Source organism: Poromitra crassiceps (genome assembly GCF_964638095.1).
Source record: "Poromitra crassiceps genome assembly, chromosome: 17".
Taxonomy (NCBI): Eukaryota; Metazoa; Chordata; class Actinopteri; order Beryciformes; family Melamphaidae; genus Poromitra; species Poromitra crassiceps.
Window position 1 is genome coordinate 27,548,372 of NC_139635.1, and position 14,355 is coordinate 27,562,726.

At 45.1% G+C, this 14,355-nt stretch overlaps 1 protein-coding gene across 1 annotated transcript in view; it reads left to right on the forward strand.

Moving 5' to 3' along the window:
- Positions 1 to 14,355, forward strand: part of LOC310791779 (insulin receptor-like) — a 60,742-nt gene that overhangs the window by 18,833 nt on the left and 27,554 nt on the right. The window contains exon 3 of the mRNA XM_083653442.1: positions 13,090 to 13,426. Coding sequence (XP_083509568.1) covers positions 13,090 to 13,426 — 337 coding nt within the window. The remainder of the gene's footprint in view (positions 1 to 13,089; positions 13,427 to 14,355) is intronic.

Sequence of the window (14,355 nt, forward strand, 5' to 3'; positions counted from 1 at the left end):
TGTGTGTGTGTGTGTGTGTGTGTGTGTGTGCCGACAGAGGGGACGGCTATTGTTTAGTCTTGTTGCTAGGAAACGGGAGAGTAACACTGTGGTGTAATCGTGGATATGAACACATCAGTCATCCTCCCAGGCCAGCGGAAGGAAAGCGAGGTCACCGGTCACCGTGGGGGGAGAGGGGCGGGGGGGAAGTGGGAGGGGAGGGGGGGGGGGGGGGGGGGCGTAACCCACCTCGATGTTGACCTCAACCCTTTTCCCCCGGCGACCAGCCGCAGCTTCCACACGCCACGGTCAATGCTGGCGCCATGTCCATCTTCCCACTCGGAACAATGGCGGTGTGTGGAAGTTCACGGAGCGTTCTTCCCAATTGTTTCCTGTCTTTGTCGGGCCGCTTCCTCGCGGAGGTTATGAAGGGACGCCGGAGCCCGGAGCGCCGCCTTGGTAGCGCAGACACTTTTACGAGACCAAAATACTGACAGGTGACCCGTGGAGGTCAGCAAGGCATGAAGGAGGACAAAGTTAGCAGTACAAGCCGCCTCAGGGGAATATGAGGATATGGTTATTAAGCTGTATTGTTTTGGTGTGGAAATGACCTCTGATGTCATAAAACCCTTAAGCCTCCACGAGAAAGGACATGATCTTTATTGTGGGAATGTTTTACCGTGACGACTCCCATTGCATCTCAGTTCGCTCCTGATCTCAGTTCGCTCCTGATTTGACCTGATAAGGACACTGCTCTTTTGATGTCTACTGACATGTTGCGCACTGGTTGCCTACAAGCCCATTCCAACAGCGCTCTGTGATGCTTGTGTATTCATTACCCCGTAGTGTTGCCTTCTAAAACATGACACGTGTTTGAAAGCCAAGCCAGCCCTGTCCTCCTGCCATCATATGAATCATACCCTCTGTTTCTATTTCCGTCGCCTCCCCCCCGTCCATTCTCTTTCCACCAGATACTGTCAAAAAACTTCACTTAGCGCTGTCTTGAGAATTTTTTTTCAAAATACTCAATTATTCTCTTTAGTTCTTGCTCATGTTAAGTAATTAGCACTGCTGCTCAGGTTTATGTAACCTCACACCCGTTTGTGAGCGGAGGTACATGGAGGGAATAAGATATGAGCTTAGTGTGCTGCCCACTGTGATGACGGTGTAAAGGCCTTATTACCCACTCACTGGAACAACGTAATTAAATGTGTAATTAAGAGCTACACCTTTTATTCTGTATGACGGATGCTTGGCGGTTCCAATCCGTTGCAGTTGCACACGCCTTTTGGAATCAGGTAGGGGTGGAAAAAAGGAATCACGGACAAGATCAGACAGATATAGTGTATAAAAATCTCTCCCTCCATTGTTCGCAGCCAGCGAGCTCCATGTCTGCTCCCCTCATGGTTCACTACACTACACAGAGTGCTACTAGCCTAAATCCAAAATGCTCGCAGCCCACCCCCGCAACACCCCCCCCCCCCCCTTCTCCAGCGAGTCCTTTCCTTTGAGCTGACTTAACTGCTCTGGCACTCCGTCTCGTGGAGCTGCAGCCTGCTGGAGCCGTTCCCCTGGAATCCCAGACATTTCAGGCATGCGTTAAAGCTGGGCCGAGCTGGGCCGACAGGCGTTTCTCCACCGCTGTACGTACACGCTCGCACTCGGCACGGCCATTTTATTGACAAAAGCTTACCGCTGTTTTGATCGGACCCTGAAGAAAGATGCATTTTTCCACGGGCCACACGCATCTTTGAAAGCACTTTTAGGCCCAGATGCTTTCTTTTGACTTTGTGTTGTAACTTAGAGGTGTGTGTGTCATTTTGGCAAATGAAATTCTTTGCGTCGGCATTTTGGCAAATGGGATTTTTGTGTCTGCAATGTATTTTTGATGTAGTGGTTAGGTTGTGCGTACGCCACTGACTGTACCAGATTTTTCTCACGGTCTTTAGTGGCCAGCGATGTATATATAATTCACTATATAATCCTAGATGATGTCAAACTGCAGTGGAGGAAAATATCACTGCTATATATTATCACAGCAACTCACCGCACAATATGGCTGGTATTGATGTGTTGGCGCCAAGCCTTCATTTTTTATGCCATTTGTAATTCTAGGCAATAAACGGTAATTGAAAGTGTTTTCAGAAAACGTCATGAATGGCAAATGACTCAAGGCTTTTTGAGGAAAAGACCTAGCAGACACAGAGTGTTAAACTGTAGAACAACACACACGTCAAAGCTTTAACAAAGTATAAGTTGAATCATTGTTATAACATTCTGAAGTATCATAGAGTGGCAAATCAGACATTTGCTTGCATGAAAATGTTGCAGGTTATTTCTTCAAGTTTTAGAAATACAAAAGAGAACCCAAGCTGATATATCAAAAGATATATATTCTATGGAGTAGGGCTGTGAATCTTCACTGGCCTCACGATTCGATTCGATTACGATTCATCTGTCAACGATTCGATTCGATTCGATTAAACGATGCATCACGATGCATCTTAAATCGATGCATCACTTTTTCCGCAATACATGATTTATTTTTTCTCACTTTCTTTTTTCTCACTGTGTGGCTACTTTTAAAATAAAAGTGCATTTGGAATTGCATTGTATTATGATCCATAATTAAAATAAACAACTGCATGTACTTACATTCTATTTTATTTGATAAAAAAAAATATATATATATATATATATATATATATTTAATAATCGATTTTTGATATTTGTTAATCGATGCAGAATCGTGCACGTCAGCATCGCGATGCATCTTATAATCGATTATTTTTGACACCCCTACTATGGAGTAGCTCAGTTAAACTGTGTTGTCCCCAAGAGGAAATCTCGTTGCAGCTGCTGGACAAACGTACCTGAGGCATAACACAAGACACAAGAGTCATAAATTAAGACCAGTATCCTTAAAATTGCATTAACAATGACCTTCTGACTATCCTAATAAATAAATTAACCTGAGTTAAGAAAGTTAATGGCTTAGGAAATTAGACTTTCCGTCTCAACCTTCTGCCAGAGGGAAGACACTCCAATTGCCCATAAAGGGGATTAGGGGGGACACTGCAGGACGACTCTGTCATCGTAATTAAGTATTTTCTGCTGCTGCTAACATTTCACCCACACTGGTAGTGAAAATGGCTCTCAGGATAAGTGTGTCAGCTAAAATGATTAAAATCTTATTTTCAATTTTAATCAAATAAAAGTGCAGCATGGCATACATCAGATTGGCAATACGTCATTTTGTAGGCCGCACATGTTCCTGCCCCCTTTTAGGGGGGAAACGCAAGCCTCTCCCCGTTGACTTCAATGTAAAATTGCACTACCCCCCAAAGAATATAGAATACAGAATTAATCTCGTTTATTAATGACCCCAAAACACTACGACATGACAATATATTATAACTCGTCTGGCCATAGAATGGGCAAGATACACAGGAATTATTACTTTGACCCATCTAAAATCATGTGACTCATGTCACATGTGACGTTCTTTTTTTTACAGCCCCGTGACTCGTCAGTCTGGTAGTAGCCGCCAAGTAGCCGGGTACAACGACGCTGGGCTCCGCAAATCACGAGTCTGTCATTTTTCTATAATTTTTTGGGGTAGTGCTGTTTTACATTGAAGTCAACGGGGAGAGGCTTGTGTTTCCCCCTAAAAGGGGGCGAGGCCTAATTGCCGATCTGATGTATAGCCTTATTTACACATATGCTTTGATACCACAACTGGTACTCCCAAATGAGTCACAACAAGCCTCGTCCTTTCTCCAGCCCAACACAGAGCCCTGGAAGGATCTGAAGATTCAAGGCTGCGGCGACGCGGCGTGCGTCATTAGTAGTTACCCATCAATGAGTGCACAGTGTTTATCATTTCTATTCCAGTCACGGACAAACTGGATATCCTGCCTGCAGACAGCAGACAGCAGCGGGGTGACAACAACAAAAAAGTGCTTCTCCATGTTGTTTGTATGTTTTTGTTCTATTAATGGAGGCCGGTGGGTTAATGAAATTGTTTACGGTTCCTGTTGCTGCCCCGTCCGCCTCAGCTGAGCCCCGCTGGTGTTGAGTCAGACCCGCTGACAAATGGCTACCGGGAATCAAATGGGACAAAATAAACCCAAGGTCTTTAGGCTATTGCTTTTTATGTCCGAGCTGAAATACAGATGCTTTTGATGTCTTTTCCTCTGACGCACTTCACTGTTTCCATAATAGTATGTAATCAATTTTGCATTAGTTTCATAGATGAATCTTATTTATCTGTGGTTCGGGTTACGCTTATCATGGCGACATCATTCTGATTCATCTTGACCGAGGCCGTCTTGGCTTCTCTGTGTGCGCCAAGTGTGAATGGATGGCGACGCTGCTCAGTACAGGTGATTGTCAGAGCCCCGTTAATCTTTCTCTCTTGATCGATTAGTCGGCCATTTTCTCCTCTTAATCAATGTCTTCCTTCTGTGCATGCAGGCGCTGCTGAAAGGCAGAAACCAAAAGCGCGACCTTATTTCCATCATCATCAAGATGATTTTTCTTAAATTATTATGGTTTTTAAACATCTTCAACTCCTCCAAAGCGAAAGCTCAGAAAAATACGTTAAACTGTATTGTTTTGTTATCGGGCAAAAAAAAGACCTGTGGCTGCTGTTTCATTGATATGAACTGGAGATTGACCGTTTATGTGCCCAGGCAATGTTTGTTTGAGCTTTTGCCCCCAGATGAACCTGATTTAATTGTAAGGCTTACATTTGTTTGTCTGTTCATATTTTCAATGTTATATTTTGGGATATTGCCATCCGTTGTCCTTAATCCAGAGGGACCTAAAATAAATACAGTCTGTATTCAGTAAGATTTGTTTGACAGATTCAACTGCAATACCATATATGAATTCAGTTACAGGCTCAACTTTCCCTTTAATCTCTTTAATCTCACCCATAATGAATCAATGATGAATTAATCATTGTTATTGATTTGATGCCATGCCATCCATCCATCTGCATTTGCTGCAGTCTCATCCTTATTGAAGGGAGGGAGGGAGCCGCAGTGGGCACTGGGCAGAGACGTGTTTTGAAACAGCAGGAACATCTGTTCTCCACTGGTAGAGAGGAAACCAGCTCTGTATTAGTGACAGACGTCAGCGCTGTGTGGACAGAGGCGTGTGTCAGATGAGGGTTTAGATACGAGGCATCACCAAAACCAGATCATCGTCATCCCAGCCAGGCTGTGTCCCTGCTGCTGGAAGATTGACGATCTGCGCCTCAGGCGAGGTGAAATTATGAATTTGACATGCAAAGGGCAACTGTGAGTGTCTTGCTTATGTTAAACCCTAGAAACTTTTAGCGGGTGCTTAGACTTTTGATAGCCACTGGATTTGAATCGAAATGTAATGAATGGGGGGGAGGTTTGTCTACTACATCCAGCTCATATTTGGATTTGGAATCGTTTGGAATTGAGTTTATGACAGTATTACAATCCAGCTGTACTTAAAAAAATGTTTTACAACAAAACATAACTAACTAACTATACAGTTGTGTTTGACATAGATACGCCCATAGGTTATTTTCCTAATTGTACTCAACTGACAACTGCTCCGTAGGGCGAATGTCAACCTCTGCTCTAAAACATATTTCCAATTGCGTATGCCGCGCATTAACACATTTCCGCTGCATCCAGTTTGGTACCTGTGAGTCCAAAGTTCAGCCAACCTTTGTTTGTCCAATAGAAATGACAAGGGAAGTAGTCAGCGAGGAAGGGACAGGAAATGGACGAAAAATTTATAATGCTAATACCAGAATTTCTTGAATTATACAACACAAGTCTGAGGTTGGATCAGGACCGGCCGGAAGCTCCCTCCTGAAAACATGTTTCTACCCAAGTGGGCATACCAGATATGTTTAAAAATGAAGTGGAGATTACCGATTCATGTTCATCGGTTGATTTATTTTTAATGTTATATAAATATATATACAACGCTAACAAGATATCGAGCTGGGAATGGCTCTCCTCCCAAGTTCTTAAAAATGCAATCTATTTTTTCTCCCAGGCTACCCCCAACCTCTCCAAATATCTACCGGTAGTCATGTGTCGTGCTGGGCCAAGCAGTGTCTTGAGCGAACTTTGTCCTATCGTAAAGACCAAAATAAATCTGCTCAGTTCAGTTTTGACAGTTTATTCAGTATGCAAAATATGTACAACATAGAGTGGTGAATACGCCATCATCATTATTAACTCTTCTAGAGTTGGAATGGCACACAGAATTACCAAAATAAACATTTGCTGACATTTTGATCTGGTCTGTTGCACAGTCAGTGTACTTTAATAGTGATAGGGTTACACTTTGTTCTCTCTAATTGTAACAGTAGTGAAACGTGCCCCCTTTTGAAACATCGGAAGATCACCACCGTTTGTTCTTTCTCTTGATTCGTCTCTTTTGGCCCTTCAGCAGTACTCTCATTCACAAGCAACTAAATACTCCCCTTGTCATGGCCATGGAACTTTAATTACCTACTGGTGCACCACCACATTCCATTTGTTCCATTTGGCATCTTCTGGGGTCTAACGCGATCTTCACGCAAACGGCCCGAATATATCGGCCTTAAGTCCCTGCCAAAAAGCAACATGGAAGAACACACCACAAAATGTTTAAGAGGGATGGTGGTTAATATCTCTTAGTATCAGGAAGAAATCCCTGTGCTTTAGGCTACCATGACGCTTGATAAATACTACCCTCCTGCTTGTGTAAATATAGAACTCATTGCACACTGGCTTGCATTTGAGCTTGATGGAAACAACATAGATGGGGGAAACACGGGAATTGTTCCATTGGTACACTTGGCGTATTGATTACAGAACAGTCCGGCACGGTGGACGAGGAACTGTCTCGTACGAGCCATTCCTCGCACGCAAAGTGGGCTCTCCTCTACCTTGTCGACACCCGTAGCGTCGACACCCCACATCGTTGGAGCCCGTCACGGGAGCGCGCCGTTGGCCGTCTGTGCAAATCCGTTCCGTCACCTCCCATTCCAGCTTGGCATCGTCCCTGACAGGGTTTATTCATTGCCCTCACACAGGGGCCTGGAGTTATGTTGGTTTGTTGTTGTTGCCCATTTTGTGCAGGGGATTGAACATCTCATTGTGTGGCTCTGCACCCCCCAGTGAAACCCTGCTAATGAGATAAAGAGCCAGGCATTCCTGCAGCATTATTCCCCCGGACTTCATGTGATCCTGTTGCACTTTGCACAGACCGCATGACAGGAGATCAGACAGGCCCCTGAGTGACCGCTGTGCCAGGGAAGCCCAGAAGGACGAGGAGACTGGAGAAGGGAAGGGGGGATAAACATCTTCAGATCTAGCCAATCGTCAACGGGACCCAAGTCCGACTGCTGACCCGAACACTAACACTCGCCTCCCCCAGAAGCCCATTGATTTCTTGTTGTCAACTGATTTTACTTTGTCCAAATGGAAGATAACGAGCCGAGACGCTGACAGGACCATATTCAAGCTGAGCATTACTAATTAACTAAAGTGAGAAAAGGCTTGGTTCCAGAGTGAACAATGCTGGCTGCAGCAGCTGTAATAATAAAGAGAACTGGGCCCAGCACTGAGAGATTTGCATGTTTTAAGGAAAGAATGATACACTCCCCAAAAAACAGCCTCGTCCTCCGCATCGTCGTCCTCAGCATCGTCCTCGCTCTGGGAGATCAAAGTGTGCTTGGGGTGGCCTCACTCTGAAGGTCCTCAGGGTCCCGACCTTGAAAGCATTTTGACAAGCACACAAGAAACAAGTCTACCTCCTTCATTGTGGCCGCCACTGCTGCTGCTGTTGTTGTTATAGAAGCCTCTGCGATGTCTGCTAGTGAAGAAAACGACTAATTTAAGATCCACCATTGTATTTAAGTCAACAGACTCAAACTGTTGGCCAGCTCACCGATTTCGCCTCCTTTATCATCAGATCTTTAGCCGCTGACTGGTTCATTTTGGTACTTCACCTCTTGCACGGGGTCATCATGGTGGTCCACCTGTTCTCTCAGGCAGTACTCGGTGAATGTCTGAAGTAGGGATGTCAACGGTTAACCGTTAATCGATTAACCGTCGCTAACGTCGTTGTTCGGTTATTGCTGTCGGTCTATCAGTTAATATAAAAAAATATATATATATATATATTTTTTTATATTAAAAAATTATGAATTTGTCACGCTCTCCTCTCGTGTATCCGACAGGCAACAGCGGGGGGAAAAGCAGGTCCACTCTATATCACTCAGCATGTTATAGCCTACTTCTAATTAAACGCATTTCTCCCCAAACATGCAGCGTATCCGGGGCGCGCACACACGCGCGCGCCGGCACAGACAAAATAAAGGCATAATTCTAACACAAAAAGCATTAACATTTCAGCATCTAAATAGACACGCCTTGTTTGGGCATGAGCTCATTGAGTAAATAGACAAATCTTTTTTTTTTTTTATATATTAAAAAATTATGAATTAACCGATAGGTTAATCGATTATTAGCGTCGGTTAATCGAAAGTGAAATTAACCGAAAATTGACATCCCTAGTCTGAAGTAGAGCTGGGTATTGGTTCAAATTTCAAGAATCGATTTGATTCCGAATCACAAGGTTGCGAATCGATTAATTTCGATTCGATTCGATTCGATTCCGATTTATGTTACAGTTATGTAACACATGGGTTCCCAACCAGCCAAGTAGATACATGGGGAAAAAAAGTTGCAGACCTGTTGTCAATTTTAATGGTTTTAGTTAGACATATATTTACTCACCAGGTGGTGACAAAGGGTAAATAACAGCCTTTTCATCTGTCAATAAAGACACTTTCACAATTATGCACAGTGATTTGATTTCAGCCTATATAATTTCTAAAAGTAGATATTAATGATCAAACATTTCCATTCATGTAGCCTACAGTATTTTTGTTTCAACTACAAACATAAATAAACGTCAACTTGAAACTATGTTTCAACTACCACACACAGCATAATATTTTAGCCTGTTTATTTAAAAAAAAAAAGGGGGGGGGGGGTTTAAATAAAAAAAATCGATCTCTGGACATATGAATCGATAATCGAGGATTAAAATAAAAATCTATTAAAAATCGGAGAATCGATTTTTTTAACCCAGCCCTAGTCTGAAGCTAACATCAGTTGAAATGATTGATCTATATTATTAACCCCAGTTTTCTCCGGAAGCCCCTCTCTCTGTCTGCCTGCCTGTTTTTCCATTTAAACATCAGTCACACAACATTAAAAACCGAAACCAAAGGGCATGTTGTGTATCTGAACAGGACTCCCTGGTTTCTCTGCATATTACCCATCAGCCCTATCACTTTGCAAAGAGGAAGTGAATTGTTTTCTGCCTGTTGCTGTCAACACATGATAAGCGGCCTGAGCTCAACTCACCACTAAGCAGGGTGCAGGGAGGCTCGCTGCTGCTACGTCACCACGGAAGCGTTCATATCAGGAAGGCGGGACGTACAAATCGTCTCCGATCTTGCTCAAATCAAAAATCAAAACCGGTTCTTAAAGGTTTTTTTTGTAAAAAATGTATGTTCTACACCTGTGTTAACTGCTTTTTGTAACTGACACAGTGCTCTAATCTGATTGGACACGCTTTGAAAGGTCAGCGGCAAACAAGGTGAAAGTTCAAATAATGTGAACTTTGAGCGCGACGCCCCAGGTAACACTTCCTCTAGGTCGCTCACCACTCTCTCCACAGGGACACAACAGCCAGCTTAGTGGCAGTAAACATCATAAACTGAATCATGACTGAGTCAGGTGTGCTGCAACATTGGAAGGGTTTCATTGCAAAAGGATCCATGTCTATTTTAGAAAGTAAACCTTGCTACCTGATACTCTGCCAACAGAATTTTTTACAAAGGTCTTAAAAGATGAGTCATAAATTATTGTAGTTCTTGTACTTTTTTTTTGTAAGAGTAGGCATCGATGTTGTTCAAATGCTGGATATCTGCTTTTAGGAAGGAAACTCTTGATTTGCCGTACAACAGTCAGTTAAGGTCTGTAGAAACACCTAATGAGGTACAGACATGATGAGGCATGATCCACTACCTGAGGTGCAGAGCCGTTGAGTGCAACAATAACATCACATGCTGTTACAACACCATTTCAAACCCATGTATACAGGGTGCACCACAAAACTCTCAACAAGGACTTGTGAATAAAAACATTTTGTCGGAGGGATCTGCTATGATTTCCCCTCCTGTCCACCAAAGATTTATATGCGTGGTGAAAGTGAAATTCACAGGACGCCACCTCCATTTCGTCTCAAGAACCACGTTTGTGTTTTTTGATTCTTTCCAGCCGAGTCCCTACAGCGAGAGGGGCAGAAGAGTCAGAGCAGTGCAGTGCAGCTCTTGTCTATGTGGCTCTCATGTCGGTTTTCCACATACTGTACCTCCCATTGCTGCTAGCTGCTGTCTGACTGGCTGGGAGGCAGCGGAGAGGGACACGAGGGGTTAATCTGTGCGCTGCTCTTCCTTGGAGATGGGAGAGGCCATTTGAATGGCTAGCTGCAGAAGCTAGCCAACACATTGGCTAAGGCTGAGGGAGGATCTGCTGCTGCGCCTGTGCTCCGGCATGGAGTCCTACAGCAGGATCAGGAGTGCATGAAAGCAGCCAGCAAAACCGCTCTGTCTGTGTGTGTGTGTGTGTGTGTGTGTGTGTGTGTGCGCGCGCGCACAAGCATGTTGCCTTGAGGTAAGCAAGTGGGAGGGGAGCTTTTGCAATAGACCGATGTGGAAATGGAAGGAAAACATAATATCAGGAGGAAAAAAAACATTGTAAATTTTTATTTCCACTGTGGAAATTGTCCCCGTCCTTGTGTTATTAAATGCCAACGTGGAGTGGCTTATGGAGTCTACGCTGAGGGAGAAAAAAGTTGGTTATATCATTTGTTTTCCCAGAATCTTGCCCCGCTTGCGCCTCCCTCTCCCAGCGCCATTCTCATATTGCTGGCTCCGCACACAGGCACACACTTTTTTTTTTAGGTCAGGCGTTTGAAAGGCTTACCTCGGTGAACGCAAGAGGACAGGGGTCCATGTTGTTTTGTTCCTTTAAGGGCTGACCTCGTGTCACACGGTGGCTGGAGCACTAACGAACCCAAGCACATTTTGGACATGCAAGAGTTACGGCTCAACGATGGCTGGCCGATATCACGACAAACAGATGATTACATTCACAGTGGCTCAGCTTTGGTGCGCAATGCCAGCATTCCCCCCTCGCTGCGAGTCATTCTCTCTAGATTATCTGAACGCCTCGTAGCAGTGTGGGACTACGTGGCTCAATGCTGTTTGTTCTGAACCGCAAAAGACAAACATGCACACGCACACACACACACATACACACGCACACACACACACACACACACACACACAAACACGCACACACACACACACCCTTAGGGTCTGAACTGTGACCTGCCCCTACCCTCGACCTTACATGTCCCCTGCTGTTGGCCAATGTTAATCTGGCTGTTTTAGATGAGGAGCTAATCCCAGTCGACAGGCCAGTCTGTTGTGTTCCCCTCTGAGAAGCCTCCATCCTCACACTCACACACATTCAAACAAACAAACACCTGCCAACCCACAGAGTATAACGTTATGTAACGGACTGATTTACAGAGGCAGTCTTACTTGGGAGAACACAAACACAACTGACCAACCAACAGGCTCTGTGTCTCCTTCCTTAGTGGAGTGTGTGCCAACTCCCCGTAACATCGTTGAACTTGTGTTCGTGTGTGTGTGTGTGTGTGTGTGTGTGTGTGTGTGTGTTTCAGATCACTGTAGGTTTCTGACACAGTTTATTTTCTTCTGCCTGCTCCCAAGGAGTTTGTGTAGGTCACATTGCTAGAAGGAGGCCAGGCCAGTGTATAAACTGTATTCAGTCACTCCAGCGGCAGTGGGGCATTTGTTGCCCTGACCGCGTAGAATGGAAGATAAAGGTCAGCCCAGTTCTCTCTGTCACTCATTTAGTAAGCCTCAATGCGGTGAAGCCATTGAGAAAAGAAGAAGAAAAAAAGCAACGACAGTTTGTCACAATTAGAAGTGGCAAACACAAGTTCCTCACTTGCAAAGTATGCTTTCAAAGCCACTTGTTTTTTCTCCCTCTCTCACTTTCAATCGGCCTTCTGGATGAGTGTCTGTCTTTTGTCAGCTGCCGGTGGATCCCTGCTGGTTGTGTTCAGTATGCTTATCGGCCAATGGCAGATGGTCCTCTGGGCCTGGCCTGCTGGCTACACAGTAGCAAGTGAGGAGGGATTTGACTTCAGATGGTCCTTAGGGCCTCGGCCCAGTTGCGCAAAGCACCTTAGGTTAAGATTCCCCTTAGAGTCAGAGTTAAGGTGTCCATAAAATACAATGGGCTGCACAAAACACCCTTAAATCTTCTCCATAAGGTTAAACATTTTAAGGAAAACATAAGCACAAGATTTTTGTGCAGCCGATTCTATTTCATCGGGATTTTGTTTTTGTTTTTTCGTGTGATTAATTCGCACGTCAATAATATTTTCCGAACCTATATCAGTTAATGCAACCGTGCATACCAACGGCGAAGTTTCGCCGAGCGAAACAGTCGATTTTTCAGAAATTTGCTTCCGATGTGTACACATCTGTGGCTGTGATTGACAGGTGGGTCAAAACTTGCATCGCAATTTCGTGCCGTATATTCGCATCGCTCTTGATGTGTAAGGACCTTTACTCTGAAATCTTAACCTAAGGTGCTTTGTGCAACTGGGCCTGCTGGCTACACAGTAGCAAGTGAGGAGGGATTTGACTTCTGCTGAGACAAATCTCACCATATTGTTTTTATGGCATGGAGGATTGAAATCACCTCAGTCATATGAAGAACTGAAATAACAGAAGTTTGAATGATGACTGATAAGCCACTGTTTCCTGCGTTCCTCTTCCTCCAGTTCACCCCGGGCTCTCAAGATTTGTAGGTCACCACCTAACATCTAAAGATGAATTGGCCTATTGAACTATCTCTCTCCTGTCTCAGCTTCCCCTCTTCATTTGGTGAATACCCTCGCTACATAACCTTTGTGTCTCTTCTCTCCCCCCCCCCCCCTCTCCTCCAGTGTGCCCCGTTCACTGTAAGCACCGGGCCTGCACCAGGGACGACCAGTGCTGCCACGACCAGTGCCTGGGCGGCTGCCTCAAGCCCAGTTCGGCCGGCCATTGCGTGGCCTGCCGCAACCTCCAGCACCAGGGCACCTGTGTGGAGCGCTGCCCCGAAAACCACTACACCTTCAAGGGCTGGCGCTGCGTCCCCTTCGCCTTCTGCCAGGCGCTCCACAGCAAATGCAAGCGCGAGAAGGAGCAGAGCAAGAGTCCGGACTGCCACGAGTACGTCATCCACAACGGAGCCTGCATCCCTGAGTGTCCCTCTGGCTACACCACCGTCAACTCCTCCTCGTAAGTGGACCGCTCAACGCCGCTCTGACGGGCTCTCGCTGCTCAGCTGCAACGGGACCAGTGTGTGATCAGCAAAGTAGATTTGTGATCAGTGATCTGCATGCGTACAACACACACGCACGCTCACGCACGCACGCACATGCCACGAGTTCCAGACATAATAATCCAGTCCCCGTAGGTGAAAACAATTGCGTATCGACTTTGCTAATTGTGCATAATTTCCTGGAAACTTCCCTAATGAGAATTAGCTGTCAATATCCCTACAAGAAAATATGCTTTCATTTGCAAATGTATCTTTGCTTACTACAGGGTATTATAAAGGCTCACAGGTTTTATGCAGAAATCACTTGATCAGGATCAGTGTATTTGGCAGAAGCGGGGGAAATATGTTTCAGTGATCAGAAAAATAAAAAGCAGAGGGGTGGGGGGCGGGGATAGAAAAACCTGAATCTCCATTAGAAATAAATGAGAGCTGCTGTATGTGTGGAAAAAATACTGAAATCCCATTCCTGTGTGAGCTTTTGCTCTCCTCGCTGTGTGTAGCACACAATAATGACAATGCAGGAACAGACGGTTCCCTTGCTGCGCTCAGACAGCAGTGCACTCCATATGTGTGAGTGTGTGCGTACACTTCTCGTGTGTGTGTGTGCGTGTGCGTGCGTGTGCGTGTGTGTGTGTGTGCATGTGCGTGCGTGTGCGTGCGTGCCAGCTAGGTCAGGTCAGAGCAGTGCAGCTCAGCAGGAAGGCTGCCACATCTGTGCTTCTGCTTTTGACTCAGTATCCATCCAGTGCATTTTGCTCTCGCTCACTCACCGCACAAAATTGACGGTTGTTTCCTCATCGCTCGTGTTGTGTCTGTATCACAGTGTGCGAGCTATAGGCAGTGTCTGTATCACAGTGTGCGAGCTATAGGCAGTGTCTGTATCACA